The sequence below is a fragment of the Beta vulgaris genome, chromosome 9 (genome assembly GCF_026745355.1).
Source record: "Beta vulgaris subsp. vulgaris cultivar EL10 chromosome 9, EL10.2, whole genome shotgun sequence".
NCBI classification, from domain to species: Eukaryota; Viridiplantae; Streptophyta; class Magnoliopsida; order Caryophyllales; family Amaranthaceae; genus Beta; species Beta vulgaris.
Window position 1 is genome coordinate 45,456,934 of NC_079210.1, and position 17,487 is coordinate 45,474,420.

The following is a 17,487-nucleotide window of genomic DNA, read 5'->3' on the forward strand; positions in this document are numbered from 1 at the left end:
TAGATTATTGTACACCAAATCATATGCATTTGTACATTAAAAAAATTGTTCCACGTGATGAGAGAGAACGAGTTGGCCCACTTTCCAAAATATTGCCAAAAGTCAGCTACATGGGCAAGGTGTAGGATGTTCATTCTACACCTCGGTGTAGGATCTAATTTGCGCTCAGTGGACGAGGTGTAGGATGAACATCGTCCACTGAGCGCAAATCAGTTATTAAATCAAATCAGTTATTAAATGGTGAACAGTAACTGTCAAATCAGTTACTTTTTGTATTTTTGATATGTACACCGGATGTAATGGGAATGTACATTAGCTGTCAAATCAATTACTTTTTTGCATGTTGAATGGTGTGTTTCATTCTTATTGCCTTGCGTTTTGGAGCTGGTGTAGGATGCTCATCCTACACCTTGGTCCATGATTTACTAATTGCATTGTTATAGTCTCTAGCTAGAATAACGAATCGGCGCCAGTTGCAAATTGACAAAGCAGGTTGGCCTCCACTATTACAGGAGGCTAGAAGAAGTAAATTGTACGATTGATGAAAAATGTTCTCGTAAGCTCTTGTGGCCTTATGGGTTTGAATTTTAGCCATTAAGAATGAAGATCATAAATAAATATTGTCCTCTATATCATTGCTATTTTTAAGATCAGTTTGCAACTAGAAATGGCTTACAGATGTAATACTAGTCATTTAGGGTGCAAATAAGGGGAGTTGAGTATTACTTTCTTCATGTTCAACCTCATCTCATTTAGTTGACCATGAGTTCAAGCTCGAACTATCTCGAGTTCAAAAATACATTCAAACTTGACTCGTTTGAAAATTGACATATTCGAGCTTGGCTCATTTATAATTAGAGTCGAGATTACAAATGAGTTTTGTTCATAAACGAGTTTTTGAATTTTATGGCTCATCAAGTTAAATAATCTAAAATGTATAAACATTTTTTTTCCAAATAAATAATTACACACGAAAAAATGCATCATATAAAAAGTAAACGAGCTTTTTACTGATAAAAAAGAAGCTCGTTCATTAACATATACAAACAAGTTATTCATGAACATAACATATAAATGAGTATGAATGTACTCATAATTGACTTTCCTTATAAAACGAGCTCCAAAATTTATTCAAACTGAATTCATTTAATTTATTAATTAAATAAGCAAAATCAAGCTTTAACTAGACTCGAGTTCGAGCTATTCTTCGACAGTTTCAAACTGTCAACTCACTATCACAGATCACCCCCTCACGCGCTATTCCTATTAGTCCAAGTTGAATATCGATCAAATCTCGCACACAATATTTTATTTCATTCTTCAAGATATAATAAGAAAGAGCCTTTTGAACCCTAACAAAATTGAAGGTATATATCACATAAAAAATCACATAATTCCGTTTAATTTTGTCTAAAAATCATTTCATGCATTAGGAATGAATGGACAGATACTCTCACGGCTCATCTTTGTTTCATCTAAACCAATCAATAAAGTGTATCACCCTCAAACTCTCAAAGTTGTAAGACAAAATACACGCAACAATAAATATTCAACGGTTCATACGTTAAAACTAGTTCTACTCAAGATCCAACTAATTTGTCCTCTTTTCACACTACCAAGCACCAACTTATCATCAATAATCTTTGCTCATTTACATTCCTTTCTACATTAAACCACCCAAAAAAAAAGGAGGAAACCAAAGAAAAGACATGGGAATGATAATAGATAACTCATTATCCCCTCTCCTTCTACTACTACGCAGCATAATCACTCCACTGTTTATGTCAGCAGACAAATCTCTCCTCTTTCTGTCTAATAAATCCAAGCTTCTTCAACTCCTACGTTGTCTATTCGTCTCCGTTTTCCTCTTCATCCTGCACTCTGTCCACTCTGTATCTTCTAAAGTTGTTAAACATGGTGATCATGGTTATGATCACGACGAGCAGCTGGTAAATAGCAGTGGTACCACTATGACTGACCGAGGTAGTGATACAGCCATTGCTCGGGCTATTTACCAGCTGCTCACCCTCGTCAATAGTATCTCCACCAGCTCGAGGAAGTATGAAGTTGTTCGTTCCTTGGTGGAGAAGCTGATTGACGAGAACCTTAAAGAAGGGTCTGAAGCTCTTAGACAGGTCAATTGTGTTGTTTTGTCTGAGGCTTTTGGTAAGACAATTTCCCAGCTGGAAGCTGATTTGTTGGACCAAGAGAGTAACCTTGGACAGAGTGGTTTTGGTGTACGAGGGGTTGTGAGGGCGGCTAAGGGATGGTATCGGGTGAGGGAAGGTGGTAATGAGCCTGCAGCCATGGAAAAGATCGCGGCTGAGTTGCTGTGGTTAGCTCATAAATTGGAGGAAAGTGGTGGAGGAGAGGTGGCAGTGGAGAAATGGGCTTCGGCTAAAAATTTGGGTTGGTTAGCTGTGGCAGCTGAGCCGAGGATCCAAGCTTCATTGGTGAAGCTCACAGGTTAGAGGGGTGCAGAGTTCTTTTGTCATACTGTTGATTTTCCAAAGAATAGTCTCTCTTGTTATCTCTTGGTTGATTTTTTGTTACAAATCTTACTGAGGTTTAATTTTCCTGAACTCTTTTGTGGTTCACTTTAATTGATTGATTATTCATAAATGTTGACAGGGTAGCTAATTGATTTTTTAGCCCTTTTTCATGACAAAAGTGGTACAACAAGGAAATGTATTTAAGCTGTATTGTAATATGTACCTCTCTGATCTTTGTATAACAGGAAACCAGAGTCTCTAACAGATTTATATTATGCAGCTTTCTTGATCAAGCAAGCTAAGGATATCAGTAAAGAACAACAAACTGAAGGAGGTAAATCAGAGCGGCTAAAGCAAACGAATATGAAGATGCTAACGACATGGCTTCCTTTGCTGTGTCGAGCCAGCAATGGGACTGATGCACCAACCCTTAGCACCATTGAACGAAGTGAACTCGAAAGAGCACTGGAAAAAATGATAGACATGATCGAGGAAAAAGAAAACCAAGAGAAAGTACTGTCTTTGTGGCTCCACCACTTCGCTCATTGTTCCTCCTCAGATTGGCCTAACCTCTACGGCTCCTACATAAGGTGGTGTAATGTCTCTCGCAAGCTCCTGCTAAAAGCAGGATAAATAAAGTTTGTTGATGTACTTGTATTATTAGATTTTGCACCTAACTGACTAAACTGAGTACTGTGGGTGTGTCAGAATTACATAATTCCAGATATATATTGTTTTTTCTTGGGAAAAATTATGAGAAAATGACTGAACTATACGCCCTCAAACAGTTATAGGCTGAACTAGATAAATGGACAAAAATGGACTGAATTATAAACTATGGTAAAAATATAGATTAAGCCAGGAGCATTAAAATTTTAGGCATCTAAACCATTGATATGAATCTTCTTAGCTTCTTACTAATCTCACAATGCAACTCACAAAGAAAGGAGGGGGAAAGTAATGTTTGCAAGTTGCAGCAACAAATAATTTATATTAACGAATAATCAGTTGGTAAATTCAATATGTAATTACACATGGTAAATTGGAAATTTCTCCACGATTATGCACAATTAGAAAACATAATACGCAACATTTCTTAACAAGAATTTTCTTGGCTCGTAAAGGACTGAGCAGAGAGCTTTTTCAAAGCTTACTTTGTCATTAGGATCATGATCACAAAATAAACTTTGCATTATCAACGTCGAAAGCTTCTGAAGAAGAGAGCTGCGGCTCCTGCAGGCAAAACAAAACTGAGTTTATCCAACATATTCCGAAGTGAACACATCTTGGACTTGGTTCAGCCAACATCCACAGTAGCACACTAGTAGGCACTACTTCCCAAATATCATCTTCAAATTATGGTGAGGTAAAGTCAAATGTCTTACTATTACATTGTGTTCTATTTCTAGTTACTTAGTAGTAAGCTAATCAACACATAATCAACCCAAGGCTTGTACTTATAATGTTGAAGTGTCAAACTAAAAGGGATAATTCGAAAAAAACAAAAATCTACCTGTGATAAATTGCGGTGTAACATCTTATCGATGAGCTTAGAACTGAGGCACCTTGATGCAAACGTCTCCAAAATGGTCTTCCGCACAGAGTTCAAGAGTTCAAAGTATGTCAAATTTGGTTTATTCAGGATGGCTTGGATGAAACAATGTGTCATGACGCCACTCATGCCTTTTTTTGTGAATGCCTGCATTTATGAACAGTAAGCAACATGAGACTAGGGAAAAGAAGACAAGAAAGGATCTTGAACCAAATTCAAATAAGCTCCATGTTATAGAGATAGGGCTGAAAGTTGGGCTTTGCAACTTGCAAGTATTGAGTGACTTCTACACTAGAGTTGAAATTAGGGAGAGAATAGCCTAAACAGTATCAAGTAATGTATAGTACTCAACCATTGATATATAATTATACAGTTCAGCACAACCTAAATGTGGTTCAGGAATTAAAATATAATGGAGGATTCCGATAGGCTGCTGCACATATGTACTACAAGAGCATCAACCTAAAATGACATAAAAGACATAACCCTTACATTGCTGTCAGTGGCCATTTCATCATCACGACAAGCACTAAAACAGATGGCACGACCACCCCTAGTACACTTCTTAGCTCCAGAAGGAGGTCTGTTGTCCAACCATTTTCTCCTGCTTATATGCAAGGGACACACAGCAGAGATGATGTTAGATATAACACTTACCAATAACCAACTTACATCTATTTTCTGTCTAGACCTTGAAGTTTGTCAGCAAATTTTCTCTAGAAGTAAATCCTCCCAAAAACAGTCGACAATATACTTGTACACATAGCAAGAAAATGACTTAGAGTGCGTTCTCTTCACCTCAAAATAAGTTTCATGGCCAATTAGCTCTAGTAAGGGCTCATCTGGTCCATGTAGGTGTAAATATAAGATTCAATCAAGGATGATCAGGTCCAATCAAGTCTGATATATTTAATTCAGAAAAGTTCAGGTGAAGACAATGCACCCTTAACTTTATTGGCTAATAAAAGCATTAAGACAGGGATCACCCAGTTGCACTCGACTGCTAGTTCAGCATAAAGAAATTTGTCAGCTATTTTGCAAAGTGAATTTAATCAGGAAGTATTTCCTTGGCCCGAATTTTCTAATATGCAGAGCCAGCTCAGAATAACAGAATGGAATTCAAGTGCTTAGGGCAGAAGTATATAGCACTATTGTCTATAAGTGTATCTTGATTTACGATTCATCAGAGGAGGGAGGTTTCAGTTCTTACTCTTTCAGGTCATACAAGTACTCAAGGTCGAGGATGGTTCCACTATAGCAAGCATCAATGATTGCATGAAGTGTTACCCCCTTGATTAGAGGTTTAACTATCATCGTGTTGATATCATTGTCAAGGATCAATCCTTTGGTTTTGAAATCAACAGGGCAGAGTGTTTCATCAAAGCCATCAAGCTCGTCATTATCAACATCCAGCTGCCTCAACCCATGTCCAGAGAAATAAAACACCAATGAATCCCCTGGTTTGCATCCCTCAACAAGCCATCTCAAGCCTTCTTCCATGTTTGCTTTAGTAGGAACTCGATCTGGGTTATTTTCCTCTGATTTGTGTTCAATACGATGATTGCACCAACAAAAGCACCCAGTTATACAGATTGAAGCACTGGTTTTTATCAGAAAATCATGAGAGACCTTCAATCTTGTAGTTTTTTTTCTTAATATCTCCAGTTTGCATAGTGTACCCAAAAACATGGTCTTGTTGACAAGAACTTATTCTAGAATAACACACAGGTATATTTGAGAAGATACTATGGAGTATGTAACCAGAACAAGGGTGTTCCATACTAGTACCATTACACTTATTAGTCATTCCCATGGATTTTGTAGTAACACATTTTTTTCATATTTCTATTCTATATTGCAATTTCTTTGCTCTTTCCCCCCTACAACCTAAATTGAAAGTGAATTTGAAGAGTTTGACTAAACTATACATATGGTATTCCTGCGAGCAGATATTTGCATTAATAAATCTACTTTTATTCCCAGGGTAGAGTAATCAATAAATAGTCACATATTCATAGTCAATCTGACAGTGTTATCTGAAGCAGTACATGAAGAGCAAGCATTTTATGAAAAATAAATAATGGAAGCACAATTTTAAGTTACCTGTAAGGACTCTAATCGTATAGTCTGGAAAATGATATCGATTCATGAGAAGCTGCTTTATATTGTAGACATCAGTAAGAGTTCCTTTCAGCTTGTATTTCTGCTTCTTGTAGCTGACGCCACATATAAGTGCTCGTTTGCCAAGCCTTGCTGCAGAGATATCTCTAGGACATGCATTTAAAATCGTAAAAGAAGCTTTTGGCTTTTGGCTTACTATAGTCTTATAATCAGATGATCCTGCAGTGCTTTTGAGGCTGCCATTATTGTAAGTGCAATTGTTTGGACCAGAACTCCTGGTCTTCTGCAACTGAGAGTCTTTCCGACTTCTTCCCTTCAGAATTTTAGTATGGTTTGTTACTTCACATGTTTGTGTAGGAATTAGGGAATGGCATCTAGAGCAACAAAAGTAATCAATCCTTTTGGTTGTGAAATGATCTAGTCTGCAATACCCACAGTGGATTGTTATTCTGTCCATTTTTAGATAGGAAGCACAAGTAATGACCGCCAGGATATGCCAAAAGATAAGGTCTCAACTCCAAGACAAATCATTACTTGGCTTTTCCTCGGGCACTATGCTCGCACTCAGTAATTTGGATAGCCATACTGTCAAAACTCAAAATATAAGCATAGAGTAGATTAAATCCTTCGATATTAAATCCACTATTTTCCCCTCAAACATGGAACATGGCAGCATTTCTGCACAGGTATATCAAACGAGGCAACACTATTTTATAAAGTTGCTTGAATCAGATGCTCCACTCTGTCTCCAGCCCATGAAGGTCTCCAGGTCTTTGATACCCACTTGCAGCAAAACCTGCAGCATAAAGAAATAATGCAATGTTTTAAAAGACAACCTGAGCAAATTAAAGAGATGAGCAAGGTATATTTCCCTGGCCCCTCAGATCTCACCTGATGATACCTTCATAAAGTATCCTTTTTGCAACAATCATGTGCACCATGGCAAAAATAGTATACATTCTATCAAAATTTCATTATATTGTACTGGCTATGCACAGTGCAATAGGCACATCAGGCTAGCTTTTGAACTCGAGTAAATAAACAAAGTTAACTTAGATAGTTATAACTCACAAAGACTTACGCAATCAAATGCATACAAACAAGAAAACCTTCAGACTTCGCGAATGTTCCTTTAAACCCCCCCCCCCCCCCACAACACACACACACACACACACACACACCAAAAAAAAAAAAAAAAAAAAAAAAAGGAGACTCTTACTTGATTTTTAGCCTACAAGAGTTTTTTACATTGAGTTGTATAAGTTTGAAATGTTGAAGATGTTGCATTTGCAATCTATGAATTAATTAGGTTACATATATGTCATCTGACACTGAACTAACTGATTTCTGCTCATACTATATGTCACTTAAACTACCAATACTTTATAACTTGTCACTAAATAGTGACAATAAATGAAGAAAAATGCTAAGCACCAAGAAAGTAAGTACATTTTGGTAAATGCGCTTGGTTTTCTCTTTGATATTGGTAACAAACAACTCGGTATTGAACTACACTCATATAGTAATAATACTCATCAATTGTCAGAGTAGATACCAATGTAATAACTAGCACCTCCTAGCATGAGCATAATCTTGAATGACAGTTAGTTTTAATGGAATAGAGGAAGTAATACCTGCAAATCCCATATAAAAGAAAGAGGATAACTGATAAAGGAACTAGAAAAACCACTTGCAAATTAAACATTGTGAAATACAAGAACAAGTAATAGTAGCTCTTGTTATCCCGGAATGTTGTAGGAATGAATTATCTAAACTACGACATATTCATATATATGACAATCATCACACTACAAAATACAATAAACAACATAACCAGTAAAAACAGTGCCGCTAGCAGTCCTCAAGGTCATATGAGGCTCAAACGTACATAATCTTACTCCAAGCAAGCAAAGAGACCGCGAAAGAACAAACAGCCACGTAAATTACGTATCACAGACACGGGCGAAGCCACAAGGGGGGCTGGCAGGGAACGGCCCCTGCAGCCCATCCCCACAGCCCATATTTGTTTTAGTTAGTCCCCTACAAATATTTTGTTTATATATTAAATGAGGCCTTTATAGAACTGAAGAGGATTATTCGAGTCCTCTTGACAGCATAAACTCTACTTTCTCTCTTTCTTTGTATTTTTTGTTTCCTCTATTTATTTTATTTAAAAACTAATGGCCCCTGCAAGGCTGCAACTATAAATTCCTGGCTTCGTCCCTGAATTCACAAAAAGTCAAGAGTTATACTATGAGGCCATGAGGGTGATAATTTGGGAAATTCTACATGGTAACCTCCAACATTTAGGTTTTCTACATGGTAGCACTTTTTGAATTTTTTAATACTTGGTTGCCCCGAACTTTAAAGTTTTCTACAAGGTAGCACTTCTTAAGTGAATTTCTTTAAGTTGGCGTTAGTTTTGACATTTATTAGTCTGGCACGCAAATCGAGACTTTTTCGACACCCAAAAAGAGTTTTTGATTATTTTTTGACAATTTCGACCTTTAATCGAGCCTTTAAGGACATAATTGCCCCCCTAAGATCTAGAATGAAAAGTTTCTCTAGCCATCAAATCGAGAAGTTTTCTGAAATTAACAAAAATTACCTTGATTTACATACTATGTGCATGGAAATATCTCAGTCAGGGGCGAAGCTTTTGAGGGGCCTAGGAGGGCAGCAGCCCCGGTCGAAATTTTAAGACTTCTATTTATTCTTAACTAACTTCCCTAAAACTGTATATAATTTAATTTAGTTGTATATATATAGAGTTTCGGCCCCTGTAAATAGATTTAGTTGTGTATATATATAGTTTCGGCCCCCGTAAATACAAAGTTCTGGCTTCGCCCCTGATCTTAGTTTGAATGCCTAGAAAAACTACTCAGTCTAGGTTTAGGGGGGCAAATTTGGCCCTTAAGGACACTATTTGAGGTCGAAATTGTCAAAAAATGATCAAAAATACTCGTTTTGGTTGTCGAAAAAGTCTCGATTTGCGTGTCAGTCCAACAATAATGACAACTTAACGGAATTCGCTTAAGAAGTGCTACCATGTAGAAAAACTAAAAGTTCGGGGTTGTCATGTATAGAAATATTTAAGAAAGTGCTACCATTTAGAAAACCTAAAAGTTGGGGACTACTATGTAGAATATCCCTAATAATTTTGATTGAAATAGGAACTGATCTTTCTCCCAAAGCCAATAGTATTAATTTTGATTAATTTTGATAAACCCTTAAAAACTTTCAGTGTTGGATACTTTGAGAGTTAAGACCCCAATACATTTGAATTTTGCAGCTATGAATCTGACCCACAATCTGAAATAAAAATCAACTTAAATTTCTATAACGCCCAATTCAAAGTCCACAGTCAAAAAAAGAAAAAAGCCTAGAAAAACTAGACTAATATCAGAATCAAAGAATCAAAAGTTTCTTTCTTTAGCTTTTTGGTTCTAGAAACATGACAACTTTTCAAACACATAGTACGATTCTTCATGCTAGCGTCCATTAACTAAGAATCAAACTTTATAAAGACTTATGATGATCACAATACTTTATCCCACACTTCAACCACAAAAACAACAAAAGAAATACTACTATTATAGTACATGAAACATGATGATGAATATTATTTGAATAAGTGAGGATGTAAAACCCTACCTGAAGGTAACAACAGAGCACTTCATCGTATTAGAACAGTCAAATCATGGAAAAAAAACGTCGGCAGCAGGATTTGAACCTGCGCGGGCGAAGCCCAACAGATTTCAAGTCTGTCTCCTTAACCACTCGGACATACCGACTTGCTTCATCGCCGCTCTCAAAATGTTTTAGAATTCGATTTGGAATTTAGGACGTTATTAGGAAATTATAGTGCTGGGCTTGAAGGTGGTGGTGGTGGTGGTGTGGGAGGGGAAGAGGAAGTTAGGCCCTCGAGGGAAGGGAGAAAGTGAAAAGAAATTAAAAGTATAAAATTTCCTATATGGCCAGTAGCCCGGTAGGGATTAGTCCTTGAACTAACTGAATTTCCTAATCAAAAAAATATATAAAAATACGGTATTTTTTAGATATTTAGGGCGTTAATAGGAAATTATAGGGTGTCATTTAGTAGTCTATTTCTTGTATTATGATGAACGATGTCATTAATTAGATAAGTCGTAATTATGATGAAGAAATGCTAAATAACCAGAACTGATAATAGTACACATATAACCTACCTGTCGTGTATACGGTACATCTAAGATTTTTTTTTTTGGGCAACAAGTACACACAAGAAAAAGAGCAAGTTAAACCATGAATTCTAATGAGTGAGAACAAGTCATCTCATGAGTCGACACATTAAGCATATAACATACTCCCTCCGTCCCAATTCATTTGCTACATTTTGCCATTTAGGTGTGTCCCAATTTATTTGCTACATTTGCAACTATTTTCATATACTTCCTCCGTTCCATAATAAGTGAAACACTTACTATTTTAGAACGTTTCAAAATAAGTGAAATATATCTTAAATGAATAAAAGAAAGTGACAAAATGACAAGAGTGTCCATTACAAACTTGTGTGGTTTGCTTTTCTCTCTCCTCCTTTTGATAATAAAAAGGGTATTTTATGACTTTTTGGCTTTTGAAAGTGATGTTTATTAAATCTTGTGTCCAATTCCTATGTTTCACTTATTATGGAACGGAAGAAGTATAGTACATAGGTCTCACACTTTATTTACAAATTTGTCATCACTCCCTCCTTGGTTTTTGTAAATATTTCCATATATAGTACATAGGTCCCACAATTTACCTATTTGCTTTGTTGTTAATTCTTGTTATGACAATGGTCCCCACTCCCTCCTTGGTCTTTGTGATAAAGCAAATGTAGCAAATAAATTGGGACGGAGGGAGTATTGCATAAGACGCCACACTAATAGTACACTTCAAAGGGGGAGGGAGTCACATCTAAGGAAATTTTGCGCTTACAACCAACTGTAGGGGCCAGGGGACGAGACTTTGAAGCTTGATACTGAAAGGACTTCGACCTTGGTTTTTCTTGATACAGACCTTTGAGTGATCTCGAACTAACATTGAGCAAAGTTTTTCGTATGTTAGACCTGGCAATCCTTAGTGCTCTCCTCCTTGCTTCCGTAGCTGCTTTCCTCTTTGCAGACACCATTGGGATCATTGATGATACATGATCCTTGCCTGTTACTCCTACACATGGCTCTTTTGCATAACCTACCTTTTGTTGGATGCTTCATAAACTACAACTTCTTACATTTGTACATCCTTCTTCTGAATACCTTATTGAGTAATGAAACCGGTGACATTCTCCACTGAAGTCACCATATATAGTTTAGACCTCTGCTTCCTTCAAATATTCTTTGTGGGGTGCCTTCATCTTGATTTGTTATTTGTTTCTGGGATACGAATTGATATCAATCTGGAATGAGAGTGATAGAATTGCAACTCTTTCCTTTGTAATCTTTTCATATCCTTTCGGGAGATATTAAGGAACTGAGAAGATCTACTTTGGACATATGTCACATAATGAGGATGGTAGGAAGACCTTGATCTTATATTTTTAGGCTCAATCATATTAGAATTTTCAAAGTTAGGGAAGTTCACCTGGACAATTTTGAGATCCATTGGCTTCCGTAACAGATACGCTATGATCTTCCTTCTTATCAATCAAACTCATTGAAGAGTCATTTCCTTTTTCATTATCCTTCTCAAAACTATTCTTATTCTCCATATACTCCTTTACCTTCTTGTTTTAAGAAGAAATTCCTAATCCTAACCTTTTGGGATGTCATTCTCAAGGTTCATTTTTGCCTTTTTCTTGTTTTATTGATCTCTTCAAGTTTTATGGACATCCCCCGATTTCCAAGTTCAATTGGGTTGTCATTAATAAGCCCGTTTTTTCGTAGTTCTATTGCAGCCATGGCTATTTCTATTTGGGTTGAAGTCTAAGAGAATTGAGCAAATTCGACATACCTACTCAAACTCATTTTTCATACTAAAGCAAGCACTAGAGTTTAAGAAAATACAAATAGCCAACTCAAAACATACAACCATTTCCTTTTCCTCTACAAAATTATATCGAGCAAGAATGATCCTTGCATAGCCATAATTTTATAGGACATCATCAATTTTTCTTTGTTTAAAAAGAATATTACCTACCTCCTTTAGCTTTTCTATAACATTAAGAACACCCTTTGAATTTATAAAACTTGAAATTAACTCCATCAAGCATTCATTTTCCTCCAATAGATCCTCTCCCTTAGTAAGGAGCCGATTAATCTCCCCCTTAAGACAATTATAACCCTCAAAAGAAAACATCATAAAGACCCAAAATAAAAATAAAAAACGCAAAATAATACTAGAACCCAAACAAACAAAACTTAATTTGAAGCTTCACTTTATTGAACCCCAGTTCAGTGGAAGGTAACTCTAGACGTGTGAAATCGAGCTTAGACTATGAAGGACTTAAGTAGAACAAACGGAGAAAAGCCACTAGAAGATATTTTAGGGAAGTATTTACCAACTAACCTTAAAATTGAAGCAAAGATATAAAAAACAGCGAAATTGAAAATTATTGTCGTCGATAAGGGCCTCGCGAAACCCAATCAGTCGAAAAGTATGACGGAGGAACTGAGATGGCCGTCGACAGGCTATAGAACACTCAATTTATTGGGGTCCAGAAGCTTCATAGAGAGAGAAGAGTTTTTGAAAAACAAGTTTTAATTACTTTCTTGCACCCTTGTGACAATGGTTCGATGCACCCTTGTGACAATGATTCGATTATTTTTAGAGTGTATGAAAATATCGGGTTATTCTTCTGTATAAAACTTGTCATGAATCAAAATTAAGTAGAGGCTATCAAGGCGAATGTGGTTCCTAACCGTATTCATACCCTCACCCCGAACCTAATCTATGGTTCATTGAACATTTATGGAGTCAAGACGGGAAAATCTACATTGGATAAGTCCTTAAGTTTGTTCATATAATTTCTCAATATCCAATTAGGTTTATAAGTCTCCCTTTAAATACTTGTTGACGATTTCTTTCAATACAAAACAATCAACCAAAACCTTTATAATGAAGTAGTCAAATATGTGCTAACACCGCGTAGGCGAAATATAATCACATCTACAATCCCTAAATTTTCCCCCATTTATGCAAGAGATTTCATCTTACCTTAAGTTTAAAAAAATGGACTATTTCTTTACCCATTGTTCATTTGTAAAATTTAAAATAAAAGAATGAATAATTAGCAAAAATATACTCTAATATAAGTCCTGATTCTGTTTTTACACGGGAATTAAGGTAAAGTAGAATCTTGTTTTATTTAAATAAGGGTTTTTTATCCCAAACTACCTTTAACTTTTATGTTTTTGTGAGAAACTACCTTATAAAAAAATTGTTGTCCCAAACTACCTTACTTTTACCATTTCGTTGTTGACAACCACCTTAGGCCGATTCCGACGTTGACTTTTGTTTTTTTCGCTTTTTTATTGTCACATTATATCACTTGACCTCTTGATAGGTTGTCGTACACCTGTCAAAAATAATTCCTGCAAAACCTTCTAACAATGTAGTAGGGTAAGTAGGGTCGAATCCACAGAGAGATGGTCGTTTTAATCTAACTTCTAATATATGGAGAAACTAAACAAGATCAGAAATATGTGAATTAAGGTTCTAAACTAATAAATAAGAAAATCAAACTAAAAAGGATCTAGGGTATTGGTCCACCATGTTTATAACTATAATCTATCAAAATATCATCAATTGTTCAATCAATCAGATGTCTAGAGCACAGGTTAATCCTTGGTCAGGCATTAACGCTCTCAAATCAACATATGCTAGTACGGTCGCTCAACATAATCAGATTTGCTAATTGTAGGTAAGCCTCTAAAGAGTACTATCTCTCGATCTATGACTCAATATTAACAATATTTAATCAAACAATTGATCAGGTTGCAAGATTAACAATAAAACACTAATCAATTAGAGAAATCAATAACTAATCAAACCACGAATAAATATCAATCAATAATCATAGCATATAAACATGGATTCCCAAACCCTAGAAATAAAAACTACTCTATCATGAAATAAATAACGAAATATAAATCTACAAGGAAAAGCATAATCAAAGAAAGAAACTAAAAGAAATCATGAATTAATGAAGGAGATGAAAACTAGGGTTTACTACAAAAAAACTAGAGAGAAAAAGAGGAGAGAAAACTAAAAACAAAGAGAATAAAAAATAACGTGAAAGGGGAGGAGAGAGAAAAAGAATGAAAACTCATCTAAATAGTATTCTTTAACCTAATATGACTAGGAAAGTAATTTACAAGATAAGGAAAGTCTTAAATAAATCATTAATAGGCGGATTAGTGATCCGCGCGTACGCGTGGCAGATTCCAGCACAGTGCAATCTTCCGAAAGGCATAACTCCTTGACTAAAAGTCTCCTCGGGGCGTGCCACCTATCGTTGGAAAGCTCTTCAAGTCTAGTTTCCAAATATGCTGGAATTACTCGATTCTAATAAGCACATCATAAGTTATGATCAGAAGAGTAGACGTGACTCTTTTTTCACATTTCTTCTAATGATTTTCCGCTTCGTTTTCGCTCGAATCGTACTATAAATATCTATGACGATCCTTATGCATTGTAGCTCCCTCCAAGTGCTCCTAATCCTCAAGCTTAGCTAATCATACTCCAAATACGTTATCAATGCCTGAAATTCATCAAAAACAAGAAAATATACCGAATAGGAGTAGAAAATCATAACTTAAGAATATAATGCAATAATGAACCTAAATATGAAACTAAATGCTCTAAAATGCAACCTAAATGCACCTAAAAACTATATATAAATATGACTTATCACCTCTTCAAACCCTTTTTTTAATTTTCCCCACCCTAATTTCCTCATTTTCCGGTGTGCGCGCGCTCTCTCCCTCATATCTGTGTGACACTTTGTACCACCAATCCACCATTAAATTCCTCTTCTACTTAAACTAAAATTGAAACAATCACCCTCCTCAATTCCCACAAGGGTAATTTTGTTTTTCCCACAATTTTGAACTGAAAAAACAAAAGTCAACGTCGGAAACCGGCATAAGGTAGCTGTCAACAACAAAATTGTAAAATAAGGTAGTTTAGGACAACAATTTTTTTATAAGGTAGTTTCTCGCAAAAACTTGAAAGATAAAGGTAGTTTGGGACAAAAAATCCTTTAAATAAAAAGATTCATTTTTATTGGGAAACACTTACATTGTTTTTTTCTTTTTAACAAAAAATAAAAACTTAACAGTATTATTGCATAGTTTAATGTGTAGAGTAGTTTAATGGGTTATGAGATTCTATCTTATCATTAATAATGGTGCATTGGAAGTTGAAATTATGAGGACTTTTTGGGAGTTAAATTATTTTCATGAGGATATTTTGGGTATAATTATTGATTGAAAATAGAAACAAGACTTATATTTTGGGACACTTTAAAAGGAAAAGGGATTTATATTATGGGACGGAGGAAGTAGTATTAAGCATAATATAATGTACCATATAGGTTTTTCCCTCTATGTTATTGGACCTGAAAATCTAGTGCCAATTGCAAAATTTTGTATAAACAATCAATGAACTACATCTTCAGAAACTCTGGTTGTCAAATGTTTAACACAAAAGAAGAATGAACCCAAACTCAAAACTCATTAAGTTGTGTATGACTATATGCCACATGTAAAGCTATGATTGATAGATATTTTATAATTCAGAAAATATATATACTCATATTACTACAATATTTAATTTTCTTGTAATAGTATAGTCATTTTGTTATACCATTTTTATTATCATATGATTATATGCATGGGTCCACTATAAAAAAACTTAAAGATACGTCAATATGTTTATAAGTAGACTCAAGCTTTTGACCTCTTATTAAGAGTCATGATCCGAACATTAAACTATGACTTATTTTGAAACAAAATGTTACTCTCAAACAATATATCTTTTAAATTTTCTTAAATTATCAGGGGTGTCATCTGGGCTCAACAACTAATTTTCCTTTATAAGTGGTATAAGTTTAACTAAAGCTTTTAATAAATACTTCTGCCTTTTTTTACTTGCAATATGAAAGTGGTGCAATAATTAAAGACAGGAATGTACAACTTCTCTATTATTCAGTATGATTTCACAAGATCAAGTTTTGTTCAAGTAACGGATTATAGCCAATTGAAAGAATCTTCTTATCAATTTGGAATTATTTGGACTCCATCAATAATGCAGATTCTCAATATCAACATTGATTAATAGAAGAGATATTCAAAAGAAAGATCAATTCTTCGAGATCCTTCATTTTTTTCAACCGTAAGGAACAAAGATAATAGATTCTTGAGATCCTTCTATGGACATTCCTCAATGTCTCAAAAACATATGTATTTAAAAGTTACATACATTTATATACTTCACCTGTTTTTAGATACTTACTACACTTCCTTTAAATAAAATTGTCATAATATTTGCTAGAAACTATATATTTCTTACACACAAAGCCTAAAAATTCTAGAATAAACCTTAAATTTGTAAATAATATTTGAAAATTGTAACACGTCATGACTCTATTCTATTCAATTTAGTTTTATTTATCTGAATTTATGACCTTCTTTTATGATATATTAATAAATGATTTTTTCTTAATCGGAGCATAGTCCGGACCTAATAACTAGTTTTTTTTATTACTCGTTGTTATTAGACTTTATACAAAATTATCTTTAATTAAGTACTTAAGGTAAATTGAACTTCCTCCATTAACCCCAATAATTTTATTATTTTAAGGAAAATTTGTCAGAAACCACCTTTTATAATCACTTTTTTGTGATAAACCACCTTTTAAAAAAATTTGGTTAATTAACCACCTTTTTGGGTCTTTTTTTTGTTGGAAGCCACCACTTGCCGGAATCCGGCAATGACCTTGATTTTCCGGCGTTGACCATCAGATTTTCGCCATTTTTCCTTCTTTATCTTTCTCCCACCTCCCCCCTCGCATCCCCGGCAACCCCCCCTCCCCCCTCGCATCCCCGAAAACCCCCCTCTTCTCTCACAACCCGCCGGAAAACACCCCCCACGACCATCCCTATCCTCCCAAACCTAAGTCCATCACCTCCCTCGCATCCCCTGACATCTTAGGTGGAAAAAATGGCGAAAATCCGATGGTCAACGCCGGAAAATCAAAGTCAACGCCGGATTTCGACAAGTGGTGGCTTCCAACAAAAAAAAGAACCAAAAAGGTGGCTAATTAACCAATTTTTTTTAAAAGGTGGTTTTTCACCAAAA

General features: G+C 35.3%; 2 protein-coding genes and 1 non-coding gene across 4 annotated transcripts; 1 reads left to right on the forward strand and 2 right to left on the reverse strand.

Annotated features, from left to right (window-relative positions):
* The first annotated feature begins 1,569 nt into the window (after positions 1–1,569).
* Positions 1,570–3,277, forward strand: LOC104904034 (uncharacterized). Its single transcript, XM_010692207.4, has 2 exons — positions 1,570–2,466; positions 2,773–3,277. Exons 1-2 carry the CDS (start codon positions 1,710–1,712, stop codon positions 3,123–3,125), a joined length of 1,110 nt encoding a protein of 369 aa, XP_010690509.2. The 5' UTR covers positions 1,570–1,709; the 3' UTR covers positions 3,126–3,277.
* A 186-nt stretch (positions 3,278–3,463) lies between these two features.
* LOC104904035 (metacaspase-1) lies at positions 3,464–10,087 on the reverse strand. Of its 2 annotated transcripts, none has more exons than XM_010692208.4 (6): positions 9,820–10,087; positions 6,148–6,961; positions 5,255–5,582; positions 4,537–4,648; positions 4,006–4,191; positions 3,464–3,725 (listed from the first exon to the last, which is right to left on the reverse strand). In XM_010692208.4, exons 2-6 carry the CDS (start codon positions 6,620–6,622, stop codon positions 3,666–3,668), a joined length of 1,161 nt encoding a protein of 386 aa, XP_010690510.2. In that variant the 5' UTR covers positions 6,623–6,961; positions 9,820–10,087; the 3' UTR covers positions 3,464–3,665. The 2 variants fall into 2 exon arrangements, with proteins under 2 accessions (XP_010690510.2, XP_048492159.1); XM_048636202.2 differs by lacking the exon at positions 9,820–10,087 and adding an exon at positions 7,800–7,951.
* Positions 9,878–9,959, reverse strand: TRNAS-UGA (transfer RNA serine (anticodon UGA)). The gene has a single exon. It is a non-coding gene; the product is annotated as a tRNA-Ser (tRNA).
* Positions 10,088–17,487: the final 7,400 nt, after the last annotated feature.

Bases quoted from the DNA above. Each gene is read 5' to 3' on its own strand.
- LOC104904034 (XM_010692207.4), top strand. From the start codon at position 1,710: ATGGGAATGATAATAGATAACTCATTATCCCCTCTCCTTCTACTACTA. The intron at 2,467-2,772 runs GTTAGAGGGGTG...TATATTATGCAG, and splicing joins TTCATTGGTGAAGCTCACAG to CTTTCTTGATCAAGCAAGCT.
- LOC104904035 (XM_010692208.4), bottom strand. From the start codon at position 6,622: ATGGACAGAATAACAATCCACTGTGGGTATTGCAGACTAGATCATTTC. The intron at 4,649-5,254 runs GTAAGAACTGAA...GCATATAAGCAG, and splicing joins TACTTGTATGACCTGAAAGA to GAGAAAATGGTTGGACAACA. The intron at 4,192-4,536 runs GTAAGGGTTATG...TCATAAATGCAG, and splicing joins AAATGGCCACTGACAGCAAT to GCATTCACAAAAAAAGGCAT.